This window comes from Protopterus annectens, chromosome 3.part1 (assembly GCF_019279795.1).
Source record: "Protopterus annectens isolate FY-2018-M chromosome 3.part1, PAN1.0, whole genome shotgun sequence".
Taxonomy (NCBI): Eukaryota; Metazoa; Chordata; order Ceratodontiformes; family Protopteridae; genus Protopterus; species Protopterus annectens.
Window position 1 is genome coordinate 678169383 of NC_056732.1, and position 13086 is coordinate 678182468.

Below are 13086 nucleotides of genomic sequence, written 5' to 3' on the forward strand. Positions count from 1 at the left end.
TGATGAGGATTTCATCAATGTGAGGGAATTTTGTTTCATAGCTTACATAAAAGTATATATATATATAGCTAAACTTATGCTCAGACATCTAAAATGAAACACAGGATTGATAGTGGTTTCTCATTTTCCAGTGACAGATAATTAATGTCTAACTTTAGTTGGTGTACTTGCTATATAACTTTACATACATGTGGCAAGCAGTATGAAAGTCAACCATAGTTTTCAGCCCATGTGGGAGTCTGCAAAAATTTTTTTTTTTTTGTTTTTTGTTTTTGTTTGTTTGTTTTTTTTTAATTTTTAGAAGAGTGTCATTTTGGGAATCATCTGGGGAGTTATGTTTAAGACTATAAGTAGAACAGTACAGGAGGAAGTTATATTTAAGACTATTAGTAGCAAAGTGAGCATTTATAACCCATTTACAGAGGGGTTAAGACTATTCAAATCTTTACAATGGTGATATTTTACTCTTGTAAGCTTGCAAGTCTTAATGCTTAATAAACTTATGGGGTAAGATGCTTTTGGAAGACATAATTGTTTCACAGTATTATCCTTTGTCCTGGAACCAGGAACATATGTATGTGTCTTTAAGATGATCCATCAACATAATTTTCTTAATGGTGACTTTTCTGTAATTTACTTGAGTACTAGGGGAGGTGGTTGCAATTAAAAATATAACTTTACTAAAGCAAGATTGTCTTTAGTTGATAAAAACAATAGATTAGAACATTATGGAATCTTTTAACAATGCAGAAGATTATCCCCTGGATAGGTTTCATAGTACCTATTCAAGAAAGTAAAGTGAGAATACAACAGGATCTGGGATTAAAAGTTTAGAAAGTAAGGATAAATACAGTGTTTCAGGAACAAATGTGAACATATTGAAAATAAGTACACAACCAGAAGTTCATCATAGGTTTGCTTTATCTAATTATTCAAGAGCAGAATATGAAAGAGTAGTGGACAAGGATAGGATAATGGGCCTGATTGAGTTTAGATACTACAGCCCCAGAAATGGTGGCATTATTTTTGGAAGTGAGGGTTAATTATTTTGTAACAGTGTATAATTATCAGAGTAAGTATAACTTTGAGATAAGTGAGTAAGGGGGTTGTTATTAAAATAAGACATAAATCAAGTAGTGTGTTAACTGTAAATATAAATAATGTTACTTGAAAATGGCCCCATTTATTACCCTGACATGCTATAAAACCCAGCAGGTTTGGCATTTTTATTTGACAGAATTTGCACAAATATTTTTATACCCCACAAATGCGTAGAATGATGATTTCCAGTGCTCACCATCAATGCTGGAAATATGTTGAAGGGTTTCTGGGTTCATTCAATTATATATTTGGTCACATCTGAGGCCGATTGCTTTTAAGAAGGATTTAAGTCAATTGCTGAAAGGATTGTTTGCAGAAAAAATATAACATTTACAATGGTGTTAATGTTATTATACTTTGATAAATATTTAAAATTCTCAAAAAAAGTAAAACATACAATTTTTTATTAAAGACAGGCAGCAACCAAAATATTATAAAGAAAAGAAAATCAAGATGCAATGTGAGAGTATTGGGTATGCTTCAGACAATAGTTGAGTTAGACAAATCGTAGTGTCACATTTCTGAAAGGATTTCACTTTTCTCCTCCCCCTGAACATTATTGAGCATGTATATTCCATTTATTTCTTTGTAGTTTGCTTCTTCTGATTCTGTTAGGGATGGTTTAGATTTTCTAGTAATTGTTTTTGCCATTTAACATTATTAAACTTAACTGGGTCTTACTATATCTAGGCAATTTGGTTTCTATATCCCAGCTCAAAAGAATAACTTCCTTTTTACAATAATTTGCTCTCCCAAATTTTCTAACAAACTATCCCAGAGGTAATGTTTAAAATATAATAACTCATTGTATTCCCAAGTAATATGTTCCCATTTACCCCTCTCTTTCAGATCATATCTTCAAAAACTACAGTCTACCTATGGAAATATTCTCTGAATTTTACTTGGGGTATAAAAGACTATACAAACAGTAACATGTAAAAATCCTTCACCTTCTAGATTTTAATACATAGTAGCCATACAAATGTCCCCCATTGTTGCTTTTTACATTACCTTTGCATTCTAATTTCCAAGTCTTTTCTAACCTTTTCTTATGGATTCCTAAGTTATTGTGCATTATTTTATATGCCCAACTAATTATCTATTATTTTGATTGGAGGTTCTGTTGTAGATTCAACTATAAACTCAACCAGAAGTGGTCTTTCATTTAACACTTACCAATCCATTTTTCTTTGCCTATGCCCTATCAATCCCTGGTAGGAAAGCTGTTTCCAGCCCACACTCCAAACTTCTGCTTGGTGTCACATCACTCTAACTTCCCCATCTTAGTTATTTGCTTCCAATATTTTTGTCTCCTTTGCTAATTATTACTAATAATTTCCAGATCCTTTTTGCCTAATTTATATTACCCTACTTTCATTCATAACTATTGGCAAAATCTACTTTCTATATCCCCATGTTAGCTTACTTCTCACAATACATTCTGCTCGTTTATAAATGTATTTTGCATACTTGTTACTGATCCCCTTAAGGGCTTGCATCCAAAATCATACTCTCTCATTATTTCCTGAACTCCAATTTATTTCCAGATTCATCTGCAGTCTTCTACCTGTGTTTTATATATGAATTTTAACATCTTGGGGAATAATTTGTAAATTCTGTATGGCTTCCTTTTAGCAATTTTATATCTTCCATTTTATATATTCTCATATATTTCTTCAGAAATCTGCCCTTTTTATATATTTTCCCTTTCAGGTCCCCCTGCTACATCTACACTACTGCATATCAGACTCCAATTCCTACCCATGAATATTATTCACTGCTGGAACCTAATGATCTCTCCCATAGTTCTCTTAACCTCCTTAACAGTAGATTTACATGGAACATAAATACAAGTTAATGTAATCCTCCTTCATCCAACAATCCCTTATAGTCAGAGATCTACTATTGTTGTCTTTCTTCTCCTTCTTTATCATTATTAGAGCCCTTCTCACAATCAGTATTATTACTCCACTTTTCCTTTGCCATTGATACTCTGCAGAATAACCATTCTAAAATACGTTCATTGGCCCATTTATAAGTGTGTTTTCTGGAACACTGCTATTTGTACCCTACACTCCTTAATATAATTCAACACTCTTTCAACACTCTTTTCTTTTTGTCTATACCCACAATGCCATTCACATTCCTGAAATTATTGATAAGGCAGCTGTTCTAATACGATGGTATTACATATATTATATGACACTTTGTTTGAATATGTTCCCAACTTGCAGCTTACTTTGAATGCCCTTCTTGGGATTTTCATTTCAGTTCATTATTATTTTTTAATTACTTTAGTTTATTTATACAATATGCCAGTCTATTAAATTATGTGTCCCAATATTTTGCAGGAAAATAATAATAATAAAGAAACTTGTCAAGAAAAAACCCAGAGGGCACTAACCTTATATTAACACTTGCATTCTGATTTGTATTATCATTTTTAAGTTCACTTAATGGTCAGTAAATTCTACATAGTGTTATCATTTGACATAATTTCCTTTTCATTCCATGTTTCTCTCCGGGCCTCAGCTGAAAATTGGCTTCATTCCAAGTTGGACTTTCCCAGTAAACAAATAATAAATAAATAAACAAACAAATAAATATCAGCTTCTATTAGGCTGTATATACTCTAAGAATATATCTGCTTTTAAATACAAAAATAAAAAAAACAGCAGAGATGACCGCTACATCTAAACACTAGAATTAGAAGAAAATGACTTTACTTTTGATGTCTTCTACAGTTTGTGCTCTATCCCTTCATTATTTTAATATCTTCTTCTTCCTCCTTACAGCCTTACAATAACCATTTATTTCTATTATCTCTTATACTGTGTACTTTATTATTACTATTATGGATGCCTTGCTGCTCTCACGCAAGCTTTTGTTTGTATTCATAATACTTCTTGTTAACTTACTTGCAAACTGTGGTTTATATTTTTCTAAGCTGAGACTCAGATAGGTCCATTTGAATCAGGGCATTATTCTGGTTACCAAATTGAATAAATAAATAAAAGTCTGGCTTGTGACTTTTTAAATAAATGATTTTGGGCTGGAAGTGTGATCTGAAAGGATCAAATAAACCACAAAGGGACATTTGTTCAAGAAAGGCTTAATGAGACAGTTGTTCTTATCTATATTGTTTATATTAATTTCCATTTCCTAGTAATTAACCATTATGGTACTTTAGGGAAATACATTCTCACATGAACATTTGTTAAATATGCCCTAATCTGCTAAACATTTTTATAAGGTAGAATCTTGAAAATGATTTTAATTTACATTTGCAAAAGAGGATTTTATGATTTCTTAATAATTATATTCGTTGTTTTGCATTAGCTGAGCCTATTCCTGGAATTATATGCAATCATCTGCTCAAGAGTGAGATGTAGTTCTTGGATGCAAACAATTTTGGCAGAGGATTTGTAAAATATGTGCCAGAATAATTTGTCTTGTTAGAATTTAGCATGCTATTATCAAGGAAAATATTTGCAAGTTCCAGGAAGAAAGAGATCATCATCTCCCTCTACTCTTCCCTCATTAGGCCAATCATTGAGTATAATGCCCCATTTGGCATGTACCTCACTAGATACATGCAGCAGCTGGAAAGGCCACAGAAGTACCTCATGAAGAGGATCCTAGGCCTTAAACACATGTCCTACATGGACAGACTCAAAAAACTCGAGCTATTCTCTGTCTCATATCGTCTACTAACAGGCGATCTCTGCTTGACTTACAAAGCCATGTCTGACCCAGCTCTGTTAGAAATGCTACATCTAAAGAAATCCTAATCCTTCCGCACCACATAGTCCAGAGAACTCAACCTCATTACTGCAATCAACACAACATGCTGGAGGGACAGGTTCATGACCCAGAGACTGCCCATGCTCTTGAATAGACTTCACATACATATTAAGCAGAGTACCTCATTGCCCCTCTTCAAGAGAAATCTTGATGAGTAGATGGGAAATAGAAGGTTCACCCCGGGGATCACTCCAGTAGCTCTACTTGATAGAGGCACTGGGAGCTAACGTTGAGTGACATGATGCCAGAGCACTTCTATGGGCTAGGCTTGTAAAGGCTCCAGGCCAAGGCCATTAGCCTAGTACACACCTATGAACCTATGAACAGTTAAAAATTGAACAGACCTGAACTGTAAGTCAAAATAGCAATTGTGCTAATTTGTAAAAACTATGAAGTAGTTAATACAGGTGTGATACATAAAACACATGGAATCATCACCCATATACTCCAAAACATCAAAAAAGTAAAGAATCTAAACTAGAAATGTAAGACCTAACCAACACTTTCTCATTTCTGTAGAGCATTAGACTTTAAAATATCACATCACTTCAACTTAGCCACATGCTTTCTAATAGAAATTTGTGAACAAAATGTGTTAAGATATCTCATAGTCATGAAACTGAGAGATGGGAGATGCACCCCAACTTCTGAGACACAGGTAATGGAGTGGTAAATAATATATAAGTGGATATAAAGTTTGCAAGTTCTTAATTTCATGTGTATGTCATGTTTTGTATGGGGTATATATCATATTATGTTAAATAAAAATTAAATTACAATTACATCAGAAATACGTTCATTGCATGATTTTTAGTAACAAACCTGAAAGAATAGTATTAGATTTGAACACTTCTTGAATGGTTTCGGTAGAATTTCCAATAATGTCCACAAGAAAGGCTGTAAATTCTGAAAAACAGATTTTGACAAAATTAACTCACCCAAAATGCATCAAAATTTTAGTTTGCATGATAGAATGGTAACTTAGAAAACAGTTACCTCTTAGAAATTAATATATTTATTTGCAAACAAATTTTCATTGTATTTCATTCAAATGTAAAGTGATAATCACTACTGAGTTAAACAAAATATGTTTGGTAACATTTTTTCCTACCAGCTGTAATGGTATATATATATTAAATACTGAAACACTGAGGGGACTTACTTATTTTATGTTCTTAGAAATATGATTTGATTAAAATATATAAAATGATGTTGTAAAGAAATATACATACACGCATAGACACACACACACACACACACACACACACACACACACACACACACACACACACACACACACACACACATACACACACACACAAATATACATTCAGTGCATTTGTATTATAATGCAAGTCAGGAATATTTCTTAATATTCTACTTTACTTTTCTTATATTGGGGTATCAAGAAGTCTTCAGACATACATGAGCAGGTGAATTTCTTAAGTGCAAGCAAACACCATGCAGACACACACACACACACACACACACACACACACACACACACACACACACACACACACACACACGGTTTTACTCTTCTGCACTCTTTCTTTTCTCTTTAATCTTTTCTTAATGCATACATATTAAACTCTAAACTCTAGTAAATTATGCACCACAATATTAAAATCTGATCATGCATTAAATTCACAAAAAGAGCCAATCGAATACGCTAAACGTAAATAAACACACAGGTTATATGTCTTATTCGTAAAACTAAAACACATGTAAAATCTATTTTATCGCATGTAAATAGTGTAAAATCATATACTCAGCTCTATATTATTTCTAAAGTCTACCACATGTTTATGCATTCTATTAAATAGATAAAATCCTGAAAGAAGTTTGATTATTATTATACCCAAAACCCATCAAAGTCTGAAAATCAAACATGTTTTATGAATGCACAATACAAACTCGTCGAGACAGAAGATGTTATCAGGGGGACCATATTATTTGTATGCATATTACAAAACATTACTACCTAGTGAGGGCCTTCAGTTTTAATAAACATTTAATAGAGAGGGCCTCATTCAATCCAGGGAAAATGTGCGCTGCTGTTCTAACTTGCCATTCTAGTTCTGCTTCTTCCAATTTGAGTTCTCAAGGTCCACCTCTCTGTTTAAACTTCATTTGTTGTAATACCACAAATGTAAAATGGTGGTCAGGAAAAACTGAGCTGTGTCTAGCTAGAGCATTAGTGCTTATTTTATTAGTAATGCTATGCTGATGTTCACAAATCCTTGATTTTATCTTCCTCTCAGTCTTTCCTATGTAGAATGCTTCACATTGGTCGCAGGTAGCTACATAGACTACCCCCCCCCCAAGAATCACAGTTATATCTACCATAAATGTGGTATTCTCTGTCTCTGATTTTTACTTTGTTATTTTTATGTGCCTACATTGATGGCATCTGCCACAATTATTCATGCCCAACTTCCTTCTAGAAGTTCTGGAGGACATTTCAACTAAACATTTCAGGTTCAAACCCTTTCTAAAAGTCAATTGTGGAGTTGAACTTAAGGAATTTCTAAGTTGGGTATCATCCGAAATGAAAATCCAATTTTTGTTAATAATCTCCCTAATGACACATGCATCTATTGAGAAGGTGGTTAAAAATCTAATGGGTTGGCTAGGAGCCTGAATGCTTCCAGTACTAAGGGGCAATTCACTCTGCTCTATTACGGAACGCATGTCATAGCCTTTACGTAACAAGGGTCTAAAATGGCCAGAGACTCTTTTCCCAATAACTTCCTCAAAAATTAATTCACTAAAGGCACTTGGGTAGCTTCTCTTACAGAACATAGTTTTTAGTAGTTTGCATTCTAAAATAAAATCACCGTAGTCTGACACCATTCTGGCTGCCCTCACTGCTTGTCCTTTACTACTGCTTTTTTTTGGTGCAGTGGGTGGCAGCTAGTAAAATGTAGGAATGAATTAGAGTATGTGGGCTTGCGGTAAATGGTGGTTCTAAACTGGTGACTGGAATGATCCTTCCTGAGGTGTATATCCAAAAAATCAATTTGCTCAGTCCCCACTTGAAAAGTAAAATCCAAAAAATGTGTAATAAATTTAATTTCCGTAATAAAAGACCGGACTTTTTCCATTACTATAACTCTTACAGCAACACTGTCTCGCTATGTTAAACGAGTTTAACATAGCGAGACAGCTTTAAAATAAGCAACGGAGATTCTCCATTGCTTTTTTTTAAAGCTGTCTCGCTATGTTAAACCCATTTAACATAGCGAAACAGTTTGTAAAAAGCAACGGAGATCTTGCTTTCTCCGTTGCTTTTTTCAAAACTGTCTCACTATGTTAAATGGGTTTAACATAGCGAGACAGCTTTAAAATAAGCAACAGATATTCTCCGTTGCTTTTTTTAAAGCTGTCTCGCTATGTTAAACCCATTTAACATAGCAAAACAGTTTGTAAAAAGCAACGGAGATTTTGCTTTCTCCATTGCTTTTGCCCACAGCTCTGATGTACTGCATAGGCATATGCATGCGCAGTACATCAGAACTGCCGCAGAATACCAGACAGCTGCGGAAGGGCAGCAAGGAGGCATTATACAATGCCATTATTTAAGAAAAGTAATTTTTTTTTTTCTTAAGTAATGTCATTGTATAATAGCAATAACCCACTTCTGGGTGCGGGTAATGCTGGATTTATCCACTGTTGGCTTTGTTTGGCCACTCGGGCTTCACCCTCATGACCAAACCACACCAACCGTGGGTAAATCCAGCATTACCCACACCCAGGCGTGGGTTATTGCTATAATACTATTTCTAAAAGTGTTTCTATGACATAAATCTCCTGGTTATCTAAACCTTTAAGGTGAAGGAACTCCCTAACCCATTCAATGCCAAGTTGTTGGGTTATTACAGTGTATAAATCCTTGATATCTACCGTAAGAAAAACTAAATTCTCATTAAATTCTAAATTGTTGATAGACTCAAGGAAATGCCAAGAATCATGGCATATTTAATCTTCTAATTTCAACACTGGTTTCAATTTAGAGTCGATGTATTTGGCACATGCATAAGAAATGGAGCCCCTACCATCAACAATAGGTCTAAAAGGTGGATTAACCAAATTTTTGTGTATTTTAGGGGCCCCAAAAAGCACTGGGATCATAGGTGCAGGCATGGTTAGGTAGTGGAACGTATCTACATCAATGTTCCCTTCCAGAAACAAATCTGAAAGGGTGTCATTTATTTTCCTGTAAGCTCCATGAACCTGATTAAGGCTAACCTTTTCATATACTGCACCATCTAACACCAAATACATCCTCCTAACATAATCATGTTGGTCCATAAACACTAGTCCTCCACACTTATCGGGTTTCATGACTTGAACTTGGCAAATATTCAGTAAGTCAATAAAATCCTTCTCTTCGGCCGATATGTTCTTGTAATTATTTAGATGACAACTATTATGAAAAGACATTCTTCTGAAGTCAATTTCACACACTTTTTCAAACTGACACAAGATATCATTTAGGGGAGGGTTAAACAAGCTTGAGACCCTCAGACTGTCTGTAAGTGTTGAGTGGGCTCCCATCAACAACTGTAAATTCAATTTACAGACAAACAATTTCAAGTTAATGATAAGCTTGACCAGATTAGCTCTCCTATGCGGCACAAAGGTTAAACCTTTAGAAAAAAGTCTACCATCTCTTTCCCCACATTTAGGGAACTAAAGTTGAAGATTTTAAAGTCTCCTTCTGAACAAGTAAGAATGATAGGGAGCTCTGGTGTTATCTCCTTCTCCGGTTGTGGCATTTCCTGTCCTGCCACTGTTGTTCCCCTGTCCATTTGAATGGAGTTGTTGGGAAGCATTGGGCTCCCAAAAAGCCTGCTGCTCATTGGTATTCCCATGGGTGCCTGTGTCTTGTGTTGGATGTTGAGGGCCATGGCATTGTAAATTGTTCCTTATATGCTCATTGCGCTGAATAGGTTTTGTCGAATCCATAAGCCCTTCATTTATCAAAACATTGGTGTTATCAGGCTGGTTTATATTAACTGCCTGAGCAGCAGTATTAGGACCAGAAGGGAAAGCCACAACTGGGGGAGGGGCTGGATATGCAGTCCCTTGGGAATAGTCTTTAAGGTCTCTCAGTAACTTTTTCTTTTTAACTTCAATGTATTTCCCCAAACTAGCTTCAATGCTGTTAATAATTTGTGCATATTCAAACCTATATCTATCATAGTCATTGTCGTTCATAATAATTTGTTCTAATGCACCCAATTCATTTCTGTAAGACATAATTTGAGTCTTATAACTGTTAATTAATGATGCCAAAAATTCAAGCCCTTGCTTATCGAAAAGGGCCATCAATTCTGAATTAATTTTTGAGGAAGTTATTGGGAAAAGTGTCTCGGGCCATTTTAGACCCTTGTTACATAAAGGCTATGACATGAGTTCCATAGTAGAACAGAGTGAATTGCCCCTTAGTACTAGAAGCATTCAGGCTCCTAGCCAACCCATTAGATTTTTAACCACCTTCTCAATAGATGCTTGTGTCATTAGGGAGATTATTAACAAAAACTGGATTTTAATTTCGGATGATACCCAACTTAGAAATTCCTTAAGTTCAACTCCACAATTGACTTTTAGAAAGGGTTTGAACCTGAAATGTTTAGTTGACAGGTCCTCCAGAACTTCTAGAAGGAAGTTGGGCATGAATAATTGTGGCAGATGCCATCAATGTAGGCACATAAAAATAACAAATAAAGTAAAAGTCAGAGACAGAGAATACCACATTTATAGTAGATATAACTGTGATTCTCGGGGGGTAGTCTATGTAGTTACCTGCGACCAATGTGAAGCATTCTACATAGGAAAGACTGAGAGGAAGATAAAATCAAGGATTTATGAACATTAGTATAGCATTACTAATAAAATAAACACTAGCTAGACACAGCTTAGTTTTTCCTGACCACCGTTTTACATTTGTGGTTTTACAACAAATGGAGTTTAAACAGAGAGGTGGACCTTGGGAACTCAAATTGGAAGAAGCAGAACTAGAATGGCAAGTTAGAACAGCAGCGCACATTTTCCCTGGATTGAATGAGGCCCTCTCTATTAAATGTTTATTAAAACTGAAGGCCCTCACTAGGTAGTAATGTTCTGTAATATGCATACAAATACTATGGTCCCCTGATAACATCTTCTGTCTCGACAAGTTTGTATTGTGCATTCATAAAACATGCTTGATTTTCGGACTTTGGTGGTTTTTGGGTATAATAATAATCAAACTTCTTTCAGGATTTTATCTATTTAATAGAATGCATAAACATGTGGTAGACTTTAGAAATAACATAGAGCTGAGTATATGATTTTATACTATTTACATGCGATAAAATAGATTTTACATGTGTTTTAGTTTTACGAATAAGACACATAACCTGTGTGTTTATTTACATTTAGTGTATTCGATTGGTTCTTTTTGTGAATTTAATGCTTGATCAGATTTTAATATTGTGGTGCATAATTTACTAGAGTTTAGAGTTTAATATGTATGCATTTTTGTATGGCTTTTGTACAGTGAGAGTGCTAATATTCTTTAGGTGGTATAGAACTTGTTGACTTAGACATACATGGTCATTTTTGATTTTAAATAATGTCTGTAAAAGTTTTTTCTTTCCTTCCCATAATGGGAATGTTTTTTATAGCAAATAGCTCTTTAAACTTTAAAAATAGGCAATGTTGCTTTAATTTTGAATGTATATGATGACTTCATTTTAGTGGCTATCAGTTCATTGGCTTTGAACTTTTTGAAGAAGTTTTAAATTGGGAGACTGGGAGCAAGTTGTTTTACTTAGTCTGAAGAAGCTGATACACTGGTGTCAGTGAAAGCGCTTACAAGAATAACGTGTTGAAGAATCCGTTGCCTGCTCATTTTTTCATTTACTTTGTTTGGCATTTAAAGGTTTGGTCTAAGTTTTGCTAAAGGGGTATATAAACTCAAATAACAAAAGGCTATAAAAAATGGAAGAAGCTTTGAGCAGCTATTCAGATGGGCTAATAAAACTGGAAGAATCAGAGGTTGGAATGAAAAAAAGGCTGGCTGTGTATGAAACTACTCAAACAGCGCTGTTTCAAAAATGCAACAGTTAATAGACAGAGCATGAAGAGAAAACATGAAATTTTCTGCTTTGCCAGAGAAACTGGAAGGAACAAACTATATAAACTTTAGGAAAGTACAAATAATTGACTAGACTGCTATTTCACAGCAGGATTTCTTAACTGTAAGGGCACATTCAGTGTATGCTTCAAACCTGGCCATGGGAAAGCAGCCAAGACCGGCTTCTGCAAAGACCATTGCTGCAGTCATACTAGCAGAAAGAGCTGATCCTGACAAACTGTGGCAGAAGTGCAAAGTTTTAAAAATTGGCTAGAGTGTTTATGGAAAATTACTATTCACTGTACACCAGACAGAAAAGAAGCAAATTTATCCAACAATAAGGGAATGTCAAGTGGCAGGTGTGAGATTCAAGTTGCTGTATACAGCTATCTTTATAATATTTTTTCCTTGAGGATCAAACACATTTTTGATGCAGGCTAAGGAGGAAACAAAAATATTTGTCCAACAAAATATGAGCCTTCAAACTGAAGAGTACTCTGCATCTAATTCTTCTGATAATAAAGCTCATAGACAGACTTTTCCAGTGAAAACATTTTGAATGTTTCAAGGAAAATGCTTGAGAGACAGAAAAAAATGAGCACAGGAGTAGACTAGAAGAATCAGGAGTACCTTGGACTTGAACCAGGGTCTCATGTTTGGAGATGGAAATGAGCAGGAAGAAAGCCAGTAACACTGAAACTAGTGAACAAATGTGAGATTATCTGTGAAATACTGCTTTGTAAGAAAAAGTAGCTGAGAAATACTGGACTTTTGTTAACTTTGTTAAACTTATTGGTAGACTGAAAAGCATATCACCCACTTCATGTCATTAATGTTTAGAAGGATGCTTAAAAGAAAATAAAACTAACTATAAGTAAAACAATTTTTGTTCTTGACAGTATTTTCATAAAACATTTCATGATATAAATTGCATGTTATGTAGTAAAGCAGATTTGAGCAGTATGTAGACGGGGTGTCTATAATGAGGGACCGTGAGTGTGTCTTTTCAGTGATTGCTGTATGTGATAAGATAGTAAAGTAAAAAAGTACATTTT

The 13086-nt window shown here is 34.6% G+C and overlaps 1 protein-coding gene across 3 annotated transcripts in view; it reads right to left on the minus strand.

Annotated features, from left to right (window-relative positions):
* HHLA1 (HERV-H LTR-associating 1) overlaps positions 1-13086 on the minus strand; it is a 514160-nt gene that overhangs the window by 115557 nt on the left and 385517 nt on the right. For all 3 annotated transcript variants that reach the window (XM_044067042.1, XM_044067041.1, XM_044067043.1), the window contains exon 7: positions 5728-5811. In XM_044067042.1, coding sequence (XP_043922977.1) covers positions 5728-5811 — 84 coding nt within the window. The remainder of the gene's footprint in view (positions 1-5727; positions 5812-13086) is intronic.